At 42.8% G+C, this 13,213-nt stretch overlaps 1 protein-coding gene across 2 annotated transcripts; it reads left to right on the top strand.

Moving 5' to 3' along the window:
- The first annotated feature begins 3,380 nt into the window (after nt 1-3,380).
- LOC133975670 (uncharacterized) lies at nt 3,381-13,088 on the top strand. Of its 2 annotated transcripts, XM_062413630.1 has the most exons (3): nt 3,408-3,453; nt 3,543-3,644; nt 5,426-13,088. In XM_062413630.1, exon 3 carries the CDS (start codon nt 5,435-5,437, stop codon nt 11,897-11,899), a length of 6,465 nt encoding a protein of 2,154 aa, XP_062269614.1. In that variant the 5' UTR covers nt 3,408-3,453; nt 3,543-3,644; nt 5,426-5,434; the 3' UTR covers nt 11,900-13,088. The 2 variants fall into 2 exon arrangements, with proteins under 2 accessions (XP_062269615.1, XP_062269614.1); XM_062413631.1 differs by having other exon boundaries at nt 3,381-3,644.
- Nucleotides 13,089-13,213: the final 125 nt, after the last annotated feature.

Genomic DNA, 13,213 nt, shown 5'->3' with positions numbered 1-13,213 from the left:
AGCGAACATGACACTCCATAGATTTATTACTGTGGTAGAATATCATGGGTCAACCGCTCCATTCAAACTAAGCTGGATCCAATGCAATGAAATACCTTGAAGCTGGCAGTATTTTCATTTGGCAAAGGATTTTCCTCCATGTCTAACATCTTGACCAATCATTAATATTTTGCAGAGCCAATGTTTATCATTTCAACAAGAAAAGAAAGTTTAATGTGAAATATATTGTTGAGAGGTGTCCAAAGCGTCCATTGATTAGGAATCTACAATATATTTACAAGGACAACAATGTTCCAATATTAACCCCATTAAGACAATAGTCTGAATCAAACACTCCCATGTAAACAGCAGGTTCTGATGACTGTAATGTGAACAAGTCATAATAAGACTATGCTTTGTAAAGGGGGGGGGGGGGGAGTAATGAATGGAACCTTCGTTTAGCTACTCATGTAAACATCATAATCAAAATAATATCTTATCAAAATAAGGTCAATAGTCAGACTATTGCTTGCCATGTAAACACAATCATGGACTTCTTCATATCTTCAACTGTGTAAGCCCCAGCTGTCCCAGAGTTCCCATACCTGGGTTTATTGGCCTGTCAGTGCTTGAGGTCAGTTATCTGCCTCTGCCTGCTTGTCCCCATTTCTCAGTGGTTATGGGGGGGGTCATGAGCCAGCCTGCTCGCTCGCTCCCCGTGGCTCCACAGCCAAACAAAACACATGTGGGTGTCAGTCATAGCGGCACAGACAAATGTTGGGTATTGTGCCTGCTGTGCTTGGCTTCATTCTTGGGTGTCTGTTGTGGGTCAACTGTCCAAACATGTCTTCTCACAGATAATTATAAATCCTTTTTTTTCCATTTCTATTTCTGCATGTATTAACAGGCCAAGGCTAGACTGATGGACATAGTGGGCAATGACACATGTGACACCTGTGATTTGTCATTTAATCCTGAGCTCTACTGAAAAGACAGATAGTTGTGTCCGATGAAAACCTCAGAGCTGAGAGTCCAAACTCAAAAGAAACTCCAAAAGGAACAAAACAGGAACAATAGATAACAACAGGAAGCAAAGCTGAAGCACTGGGAAGACCATCAGGAGTACGAGCAAAACCAGGAGCACACTTAACTGAACCGACAAATCAACAAAGAAGAGTGAGGAGGTCACTCACTAACTGAGGGTTTGTCTAAGCTACTGCAAATATTTCTTTATATTTTCCCCTGCTATTTCAAAAGCGTTATTCATCGACACAACCTTAGTTTTCCAAAATATTTCCATCCAGACGACAAAAATGATAACAACAGGCTCAAATAAGCATGTCGGACCAGTAGGTAGAGATAAAGTCTACATCTATGATCCGTCAAACACCAGGACATTGGGAGAATGCTTCATTCAAAAGCCAAACAATAGTAGATCATCAAACTAAATTTATATCTTTGCTTTTATCTGGTGAGGCAGATGTATGTGACTGCAGACTTGTAATTACACCTAGCAGTGCAAACCAAATGTAAAGAAACATTGGTTACCTCTCCAGAATCACAGATCTCTCTATCCCAAGTTCAGAATCCTTTCAAGTAGGAAAGCCATTGGCGTGTTTGCAGGCGAACATCCCAGAACACAATAATACCTTATATGCTGTCCCCTGAGCTGTCATCATTCGAAAATGCAACATTGACTCCCGTCACTCACTCTCTGCATGTTCATGCACTTCATGTTCTTCTAACACACACATACCTTCTCCCTCTTCTTAAACAGCCAGGTCACACATCCTTGGTCACAGGTCTCACACAGCCGGCCACCTTAAAGATATATCAGCGCAATCAGGTGCACTCCAAAAAAAGTTGAGGCTTAAACAATGGACTTTTTTCACAGGAGCTAGAGCGGGTCGTCCACTTACCACAATGTTGGAGGTTCAATCAACGTCTCCCCCATTCCACATGCTTTTGGACAAGACACAAATTTGGAGATTTCCCTGGCAGTTTGGAAGCGATGTATGGCAGAGAAAATGCATTGTATGAATGTGGGACCAGTTTGATGACTCTCTACCTTGGGTCGGTGCCAGAATTGAGTCCGCTGAATTTCTTTCATTCTCAGCACTGATTGGATGAAACGACATCGCATCGCAGGAATTAGAGGCCTGATTACAAATATTTTGCATCAGATGCGTTAGGTCAAACAAGACGCACTCAAATCCCATCTAATCCTGTCGTGCATTGACTTTGTATGTAATCTCAACGCACCTCATATTTGTGTTGTGTTCGGTGTGAAGACACCATTACAGTACAGAGAGCTACTGCTCACCTAACAAACCGTGAATCACAAGTTGAAAAAAGTTATGCTATTAACTTGGCATCTACTGCAAAAGGAGTTGAAGCACTATTTTAGACAAGCTCATCCTCAAAATGTATAATTGATTATATGACTTGGCCACGCGCTACTCTTTATACAGCACTCTACATGTGTATCCCGTTTGAGACACTATGAGAGTTGCTGTTGGGGCCAGGATGTCTCAACAGAACAATTTAAGACAAAAAAAGCCTGATGAACTCTGTTGATCATATAAGTTACAAATAAAGAACAAATGAACTAAGACCTGATGTAATGAAAGAGGTTGCAGGATAAGCGATGGTAAATAGCCACCTTCTCTCTTATGATGGGTATAAAAACAAGCTGAGCCCACACAGGGTTTCTTAATCACTCCACTTTCTTCATTGAGGGAAAGCACAGGATGATCCATCACATGTGACCTCATCCACTGACTTCGTATGCCCTCTCCATTTCAACTCAATCTCACGGCAACAACAGCTGCATTGGTCCTAAAACTAGACATCCCTAGTCACGCATGTTCATGTCCGCAACTTGACCTTGTCAACAGAGCTGGAACAACAATAATCATCCAGGCCCCACCAAAGTCATATCAGTCCACAGACGTCCGCCTCCAGGTCCAAAGTGGAGCTTCGGGGACTCTCCCACTAATTTGGGGATGGGTGATGCAATGGGCTATTATCAGAGACCTTGTTTCCCTGGGCGACAAAGGCTAAATGTGTCAGGAGCTTAATGTGAGCCAGTAGTGTTGGAAACCAGGTGAGTACCCCACCCCGTCTGCGCCGTCTCCACCAACATTCAACTGATAGACGCCTCATTGTCACTGACATGAAGATCCACTGTCGTCAAAGATGCCAAACACTAAAGAGAGGGTCCATGTGAGAACCTATCAGCCCTCGCTGCTTAGATACAGAAATAACCAATGACAGTGTCCATTTCATCCTGCTGCCCTGCCACTCGACACCCGCTGCTTCTTCCAATGTGAGCGAACCACCAGCGTCCAGTGTTGCTGCTCAGTTTGGCCACAGCGACTTGTGCATCTATTTTGGTATCTTCTGAGCTTGCTATCAGGAGCCTGAACACACCAGTGCATTTTAAACATGGATCTGAGGGCTTGACTCACTTTGGTGAGTTTTCTTTGTTCAATAACTTCAACAGAAAAACTTTGTTCACCGTGAAAGACAACCGCTAATTGGGATTTCTTCATGCTCTGCAGGTGGTACTGTACTGGATTTTTCGATTCTACACTGAGGATTTGTTTGATACCCGAGTCTAAATAAGACCCTCACCCTCAGAATGAGAGAGAACTATCACCAAGGTGAGGGAGCAGTGTGTTGCTATCAATGTTTACAGAGACAAGGAAAGTACTGAAGCCCACTGGACAGAGTATAATATAGTAAAGTTTTGTGTTTTGCACCTACAGGAATTATTAAATCATTAATCATGAATACTACCATAAAATGTACTGTACAGTAATAATCACAGAAATATTGAGGGAAATATATACTTATGTTCAAATAGCTGGCCTTTATACAGTAGTTAACTGGGGAGCTTCATTCCTTGGGTAAAAATACACGAGCAGATGCTGGGAAAGTACCGTGGTTGCTAACTGATCTGTGGTCATAAGAGCTGGGAGATTGTTGGCAAACAAAGTCGAATGGAAAGCCAAAATACTGTAAGTTAGTCGAAAGATAGAGTAAAGACACTAGGTTCTAGCCATTTAAGCTGGGTTGTTGGGTTTTATTGATAATAATAAATATAATGATGATGGCGAGTGGTTGCTAACTTATCTCTGATTATGAGAGTTGGAAGACTAATGGCGTGCACAGTCTAATGGGAAGCCAGAGCATTCTGTACTTTAGTCGTGTGATACAGTAATATGGCTGGGTTCGAGCAATCTATCCTACCTTGTTAGTTTTTAATAATGGTAACAATGATAATAATAATGTGTTTATGAAAGCTGGAAAGTTGTTGCTGACCACTCTCATAGAGCGTAAAAACATATTGTATATTAGCATATGGTAAAGCCACAAGGTTCAAATAATTTAACCTTGGTGGCTAGTTTTGATCTGTGGTCCAGAGTGATGGAAAGCCTAAGCCTTCTGTAAGCTAAGAGCAAGATACAGCAAAGTCAAAAGGTCTCATCAATTTTAAATAATAATTAACAATAATTATAATTATAACATACAACATGTTTTTGCTGCTTCAAATCATTCTTGACCGTGAGCATGAGGGCAAATGGAGGGCCTGGCTACTTTTACTGTACTGAAAAAACTATATAAAAGAAAAATATAATGCTAACAATCAAATATGCCTCCAAATCATGTAACGTCTATATTTATATTTGTCTCAGTCAATGCCATCCGCTTATATGGAGAATCGTGGTTGTGTGGATTGTTGAAGAGATGAGTTATATGCCAGTGGCTATGCTCCCAGGTCAGAACATATAAATGGGTTAATGAGCTATTCTAGGCCGTCACCCAGATAGCTGAAGAGAGCTACAGTAGAGCAGCTGCTGTTGAGGTACACTGTGACGAATGTGACGATTTACTTACATTTCCTGCACTTCAGTTAACCTTCATGAATGTTGCTCAAGAGTTTTGCAGAAGAGTGGTCTCTATTATAACCACACAATTCTATTGGATGTGAAAAAGGTACAGAAGGCATTTGAAGGGGACCAGCAGGCATTTTGGGCCCTACATAACACAGGACATAAACAATGGCAATGTCTACTTAATTTTCATAAAGTTTTTTCCTGTAAATGGAGTCAGGATTGGTCTCATAGCTAAAAAACAGAGCTCACGGCTCAAGGTACCACACAGTGTTAAAAATAGACGAGTGCATGGTATGAAGTGTTTGTCTGTTGCCTGCATAGTGACACCACGGCTGAAGTCGGCACATGTCATGTACATAAAGGTCATCAGGGCAACCACAGAGTTCAAAACCATTTATAGTAATCAATCCAAAAACCGTTTGCATGCCATTAAACCATTGAGATGTTCATATAATCATAGCTTTTATTGTGCACCTCAGTGAGTATGTTTGAAGCCAAAGCCTTTGACCGCTGATACTGATTTCCCTCTTTATTTTTCTCTTCAGGAGGTTTACATGTGCCACGACTTCCCTGACATCAACCTGAGCTGCAAAACCACCAAAAGACCTACAGAGCTGCAGACCTGCAGCAGATGTAGAGGAGACAAGACTGGGGATGCACAAGACAGAAACACACTTGTTGCCATCATGAGCTGTGTGGAAAAGCGACATGTGAGCCATCGGGGGGGGAGCATGCTCCACCATCGCTTCCCCAATGGCTTCACTGACTTGTTCATGGATGAGACGGACCGGGAGGTCAGCACTCTCACTGACCGAGCCTTCCGAAGTCTCTGCGTTGGAGATGACGCAGTTTATAATGATGAGGTGTTGTATGGATTTTCACCTTTCAGCTGCCATAAACCCTTGGCAGGGGAGCCTCTTAAAAAGACTCATCATAAGGAATCGAAAAAGCACGGGCAAAAGAAATGTGACAAAAACAATGCCCAGCCGTGGAAACAGCAGCAGCAAAAGAATATGTCCAACATGACATCTTTCCTTAAGGCAATGAGTGCCACAGAGGAAAGCTGTGAGGGGATGCTAATCAAAAATGGAGGTACTATGGATTCTAATGGGGAATCATGGGATAAGTCAGCACTTCGCAGCATCCAAAAGGAGTTATCGGATTTCTCCACGGTTTATCACCCCAATCTGAGGGAGGGACAATACAAGAACCATCATCGACATCACTCTGGTGGTGGTTCATCCAACAAAACAGGCAAGGATGCTGCCCTGCCCTCAGGGAAATCCTCAAAGATCAAAAACGGGAAAACCACTGTCAAATTAAAGAAACTTAACATCAAAAACTTTTTCCTCCACAGTGAGTTAAGCCCTTTCCAGACTTGGAGAGATTTTAAACACTTCCCCTTTGGCCAAGAGGAGACAGTAACATCTGTACGTCCCAAAGATGATATCCCTAAATGGTTCGACTTGCCATTTTACAAGGAATTGACAGATGCACACAGAAAAGAGACTCTGCACACAGTGGAGGCGCAGTCATGCCAGAAAGCAGCAGTAGAGCCCCCTCCACCCACTGCTCCTAAACCCATCCCTCCTCCTCTTCCACCAAAGGTCCTGCCAAAGCCCTCAAGTACTCCGGCGGAGAAGAGGTGCTCTTCGGAGGGAGGAGATGGGATTACTGCCCCCTGGAGGCGCAACAGGTCAAGGGCAAGAAGTGCAATTCCGGTCAATCAGCCAGAAACACCAAGTCAGGAAAATTATTCAAAGACAACTGATGAAACTCTTTTGTTAGTCAAAAAGGAACCTAAATCTGTGGAGGTTAAAGCTATAGAGGAGGTCAGCTCTTTGGCCTCTACTCCATTCAGCATCTGCCAACTGATGACTCCTCTCATTCCCTCCAGACAACCAACGGAAACATCAGAGATCCTCTCAGTCTTCTCACCCTCTGCCCTTGACCTTCCACTTAGACCACACTCTGAGGTCAAAGTGACCCCCGAACCTCCAGTCAAGCGGGAGAGCTACAAATCACTAGCCTCTAGCATCCTCTTCAACCTCAAGGACAACAGGAAAAGGGTTAAAAGCCGTTACAGCCCGCCTAAATTCAAAACTATAGAGTTGCCTGATGGTGGCATCCAGTCCCCACAATCTGATAATTATAAGCATCCACAAGCCGGCTCTGACGGTAATGCATCTGGCTTTAGCACCCCTGCCTTCTTTAGAGGTGGACAGACAGTTTGTAGTCCGATCTTGGAACCTGACAGCAGCCCAACTGCTGGTCTTACAAACAACGATACTAACAGGCCTCTCTCAGTTGACTACTTGTTATCAAATCTACTGCAAACCAAAAGGGATGCTGCTAATGGTGAGGAGAATCCGATGTCCCCCTTTACATGCTCAAAAAAGAATAGGAGCCCCATGGGTAAGAAGCAAAACTACCCCTCTCTGAATTTGTACAAGAAAACCAACCCTGTTGATAGTGATATGAAATATGTTCAAGTTCCTGCGAGCAGTGGTGCTCCTGCAAACACAGACCACCTAACTGTGACAGATGAACTTTCACCACTAATGCTCAACAAAGTCTCCCCAACAGCACTGCCAATAAACACAAGGCCTTTACCAAATACTTTAAATCTCAGCAAAGATCTATCACCCATAATTTCACCCCGTGCCATTGAGAACGAGAGGTTGTCATCAAACTTATCGGTAGAGAAAAGATTCACAAATTTACCAGACAAAGCTAATCAGCTGGTGAAAGACATAAAAGAAATAGACTCTGGAGTTCAGGCAGCTTTTAAGGAAAAACAGGCTAGTGGCCAAACCACGAGTACAATGGATGTGATCAGAGCAGCGAGGGAAGCAATCAATGCAGCGAAAAACAAAGCTCTTTCTGCGACTCAGCCAGAAAGCATCAATAAGCCAATTTCAGACAGAGAAGAAAGGAAAGAGAGTGAAGTAGATGAGAAGGTTGCTTATTCAAAGGAAAATGTTAGCAACAAGAGGGAGGGTTCATTATCAGAAAACAACAATATTTTCTCTCAAAGTAGAAATGAATCAACTGGTACAACACTTGTTGGCAAACATCTCGTCAAGAAAGAGCCACCGCCAGTTCCAAAGAGAAATTTTGCCAAATCTGATATTGAATTTGCATTTGACAAACATCAGACAGATAATTTTGAAAAACCCAGTAGGTGTAATTCAGTGAATGCAAAACTAGATTTACCAGAGAAAGAAATTGAATCTCTCCCAAAAAAAGCAAAGAGCAAACATGTCTTCTCAGCCAGACAGAACAATTACATTAAAAATCAGAGATTTGCTGTGACAGATGATGATCAAGGACAGGAATATGAGGAACTTGATCAGAATGTGAGTATGAGGTCAGAGAAGGATGAGAATGTGACGTCACTAAGACAAACGAGAGACAGCGAGCACATTATGAATGATCTGCATGCTCTGAAAGAGCTGCAGAGGGCAAAGCTTGGCGATCGCATACTTGAGAACACCAGGAACAAATTTGGGATAATTAACATTGATGAGGAGGCCAGGGCGAAGAATGATTTGATCTCAAGGGAGCTTCGTAATATAAAGAAGGGCATGCTATCTATGAGAGGGAACACATCAGCTAAGAAAGATGTGTTTTCCAAGACAGAGAAGGAACAGAGAAAGCAGGAGGCTTTCACAAAGAAAGTCACTAACGTCATGGTAAACAAAGCACTTCTAAATGACAATTATGACAAAGCCAAAATGGCACTTGAGGAGATAATTTCAGAGAGGGAGAAAAGAAAGAATATATTTGACGACAAAGACGATAATTCAACATTTGATGAGAACGCTAGCGAAGAATGTTATGTAACAAGGGGACAGAAATGTAAAAACGCAATGAATGATTCAATGATAGAGGGCAAGGAAAGACAAAATGGCAGCATTTCTGCATTAAATGAGAGAGATCTAAAGGAGAGGTTAAGCGATCTGAGAGACCGCAATCACGTGAGGCAAATTCTGTCACTAACCGAGCCTAGGCATGGTGAGACTCACAGACCGGGTGGTAGGAAAGCTCTACCTGTTATGGAAAAGGCTTTAAATGGGCTAGACTCACTCCTTAAAGCTAAACATGGTATTGATAAACAAATTGATACTCCTAGCTATGAATCAGAGGTGGGGAATTTCAGCCATGTAGCGAGACAGATGTCTGAAGACAGTGGTGAAAGTCTGAGTAATGAAATCGGAAGCACAAAGTTTGATGCTCCACCTGTTCCTCCGAGGAGTAAAAAAGGAGGCATTACTAAGGAAATAAATATTTCAAATGATGCAGTAGATGAGGATGCCTCGGACGAAGTTGGGAAATATGAAAATGGTGAGGTGTTCTTGGATGAAAGGAGGAGGACAGGCTCAGGAAAACAAGAAGAAGACAGTGACCAGTTCACAAAAGAAACTCTGCCCATTCAAAATGAACAATTTTCTGATGAAGACATGTGGGATTTGGTAATTAACGCAAATTCAAAATCCATCATAGCTCCTCATGCAGTTGTCTGTGAGCCCATCTCATCTTCAAATTACCTACAATCTGAAAATAGCTTGCACTTGTCACCAAAGTTCAAGGGAGATGAAAACGAGCCAACTGATTTACAGACAGTGAGGGCCAAAGGGGAAACCACATTTGAAAACAGCAATGAAAAGTCACAGGAAGCACGCAAGGTAAAGAGAAAGGCCCCTTTAAGACCAGACCATCTGCCAATCACACCAGATGACAAAGTAACCAGGAATAAAGTTGCAGAAGAGGAATCGGACAAAGCATATAGACACACTGAGGAAGTAAATGGAGATACAGAGGCCGTGTGTAAAACGCCCAGAGACATAATATCACCTTTACTACTGGTGAATGGTGTTAGTGTCAATCAGAGCCCACCTGATCAAGCTAGCTTGTCCTCAAAATCCTCGTACTTCTCTGCAGACAGTGCACAGCACAGAAACATTGAGACGGATTCCAACATCTACCACTCACTGGAGAACTTGATGGGAGAGGTTGAGGGAATGCTGAATGTTCCACAAAACACGAAACACGATTTGGACAGGACTGAGATGGAATATTATTCTTTGAGCGATCATGAAAGTGAGTCCGAGGTTATGAAGCGAGCGATAGCAGTGCTTCAAAAAGAGGCAGAAGTGCCCGACTACGACAGCAAGGAGAAGTACAATATCACAGCAGATGAAAGTTTAACGCAAGATGAAAAACCTCCAATGACGCCAATATCACCCCCTAACACATTCTCACCAACTTTGGCAATCCCCTCTTTATTTAAAATCAAAGACAACACTTTTAATATCAAGTCGAAGAAGAAACTACAACCTTGGGTGCTGGGAGGTAGTCTGGGTGGTTCAGAGAGGGGAGAAGATCAAGCAAAGGAAAACCCAGAGCTCACACTTATTAATGTGACCACTACCAGTGATGCCACCTTACCTCCAGCAGAAACCTTCACACCTAAAGAGATTGTAACCAACCACTTGCCTCCTCTGCTGCTTTCACCTTCAAATCTACTGAACGAAATCCCAAAGAAACCCCAACTTGGACAGTTCCTCACTGTCCAACAGGAGGAGGACAGGTTGTCTGGAGTGAGTCCATTATCTGAGGGTGTGGAGAGCGTAACAACCAGCACAGCTGAGATGGGAATGAGCGCAGGAGTCCTAGGAGAGCGTGATGTGTCTAAGGTTCTCAGCGAAGGCTCCGGATCCACCTACAGTGGAAACGAAAGCCAAACTGGGTTACCCAAACCCCCCATTGTCTTACCAAAATCGAACAAGGCTGTTCTCAAAGCCATTAAGCTGACGAATAGAAGAATCAAGAAGGAGGAAGCCCGGAAGTCCCCCAACAAGTCATCTCAAAGCAGCAGCAAGCACAGAGCAGACAGACAAAAGGCTGACAAGTCTGAGCAAAAAAGTGGCAGCAGCAGTAAGAATAGCAAGAGCATCGAGAGAAAGCCCCACCATCAGAGTGAGGATCACCCTGGTAGAGCAAACATTGAAGGAAGTGAGCAACTACTCCATGAAGACAGTGCCCACAGAAGCGAAGACCACCATCCAGACAGAGCACAGATGAACCACAATACTACGAGACGGGGCAACAAGTCACCGGACAGCCACAAGCAGGGCAAAGAAGCACTACCCAGTGCTGCAACCGAAAGGCCAGGCCGCAGCAGCGACAGACACATTCGAGACAAGTCCAAAAGACATTACAGCACTGATAGGGTCATCAGTAACGTACCTGTGTACAAAGCTCAAGTCAGCCCCATGTCGGACAGGCCCTTCCAACGGTCGCAGAGCATTGATAGATACTTGGGAGACAAAGTGGAACGCCGGCTTAGCGCCGATTTGTCAGCGAACGAGAGGTTTGATCCACGGACGCAGCGCATTGAGAAATCCATCGTGGACGGGATCCAGCAGAGAGGCCGAGCCAGAGACAAGGCGAGCAGAGACAACCCGTCGAGGAGGAGTCAGAGCATTGATGCGTACAGCACTGAAGCATCTCACCCTCCAACTCTGTCTCGCCAGTCGAGCTACAACAGCCAGTTTTCACGCCAGTCCAGCATTGAGCACGCCATCGTCGCACAGTCTTTTCCCATGACCCAACGCAAGCTCCTCCAGGATCCAGAATCGGGGCAGTATTTCTTCGTCGACATGCCCATACAAGTCAAGACAAAAACCTTCTTTGATCCCGAAACAGGAAGCTACGTGCAGCTGCCAGTCCAGCCACCAGAGGGAGTTATTCCCCAGCCTTCCCCCATGGAGGTCTTGACCCCCCCAATGGTTGTGTACCACAGCTTTGTGCCAGTGCCTCTGTCCCCCATGGCTCAGCAAGCTATCATTCAAACTGCTGCTGTAGAGCCGGAGGAGTTTGAGCAGAGACGCCTAGAAAGGTCAAGGCAAATGCACTGTATGGAGGGACATCAGTATTTAGAGCCTGTCTATGGTCAACATGACCACATGTTAGGGGAGTTCATGGGCACAGAGGAGCTGGACTGTCCAAGCTGATAAAACATGAAGATCCAAAGGAAAAATCCACCCTCCTCATATGCTGTTTTCTCTCATCAGATTGTTGTGTTCATTGCATCCCAGGAATTATTTTGTAAACTTTTACTCGAGCTCTTGAGATTTGACGGTTAAATATTAAATGTGATGAACCCCCTGTATTTTCTAAGATTCATAATATGCTGTTTGTCTACGATTGAGTAGAATGGCCATATTGAGGAAAAACTATTTCGAGAATAAAGTTTTTATATTGTGAGAACGAAGTTGAAACTGAGAAAAAATGTTTAATGTAACAAGAAGAACGTTTTGCTTTAGCTAGACAAAAAGTCATAATATTTTGAGAATAAAGAAGGTTGGACACAACCAGCAAGGAAAAGACTTTAATTCTTGTAAAATTAAATTAAAATTCTCATATTATTATGACCCTATACACTCTTAATAAAGCTGTGTGGGCTTTGTGAAGTTCAATCGATATTTATACTGAGGATTTATTTTTGACTTAACTGTTAGCTGAGAACAATTTATCAATTTTTGGGTGAATGATGACTTTCTGTTGAATCCTATCGTCTGAGTATGAGTTTAAGGATTTGTGAAAGACAATGTGCAATTTTCGAGACAGATGATGGACATGGATAATCCATGTACATAATGTATTTAAGTGTAAACAGAAAGGGAAAGCTTGAATGTAAATGTGGAATATTTATTGTAAATGCTGAGTTTGTTATATTTAACTACAGTGGTGTTTTGATCTGTACGACTTTTCAGGTATTTTGCTGTCTTTTTTGTTTTATTACCTGCAAAGGTTGTTGCTTGAGCTTCTTTTTCCACCAGACAGTTTCCAGTCACTCGAGTTAGAGATATCTGAAATAAAGATTATTGTTTAAAAAAATCTAAACTTTAATTTGTTACTGATTTTAACTGATTGTTTTCACGCAACTAAATGTTCAGATTCTTTGCATGCTGAAGTTTAAATTGCCGTGGAAGATGTCTGATACAACACAGAGTTTCGTTGATACCATGTAAATGCTTGAATTGGCGTTATTGAAATCAATAATTTTTTTTTAATAAGCAGAGGATATGAAGGAGAATTGGTTTTGCGAGTTTGTTGCATTGGCATTTTTCTAAATTAGAAAAAAGCAGGGCTGTATTGTGTCTGTGATCCATTCCAATAAAAAACAACTGTTTTTACAGACTTCCATTGTAACAGTGTTATTCATTTCACTCCACTCATTGATCGTTTAAAGCACAACAGTCGAAACGAAGAATACATGAAACTGCTTAACCTGTTTTGACTGTTACGATGGGTGATTAAAATAT

This window comes from Platichthys flesus, chromosome 20, assembly GCF_949316205.1.
Source record: "Platichthys flesus chromosome 20, fPlaFle2.1, whole genome shotgun sequence".
Lineage (NCBI taxonomy): Eukaryota > Metazoa > Chordata > Actinopteri > Pleuronectiformes > Pleuronectidae > Platichthys > Platichthys flesus.
The sequence above is the reverse complement of the archived record's forward strand: the minus strand, read 5'-3'. Positions and strand labels throughout refer to the sequence as shown.

Coding starts and splice junctions, on each gene's coding strand:
- LOC133975670 (XM_062413631.1), top strand. CDS start 5,435: ATGTGCCACGACTTCCCTGACATCAACCTGAGCTGCAAAACCACCAAA.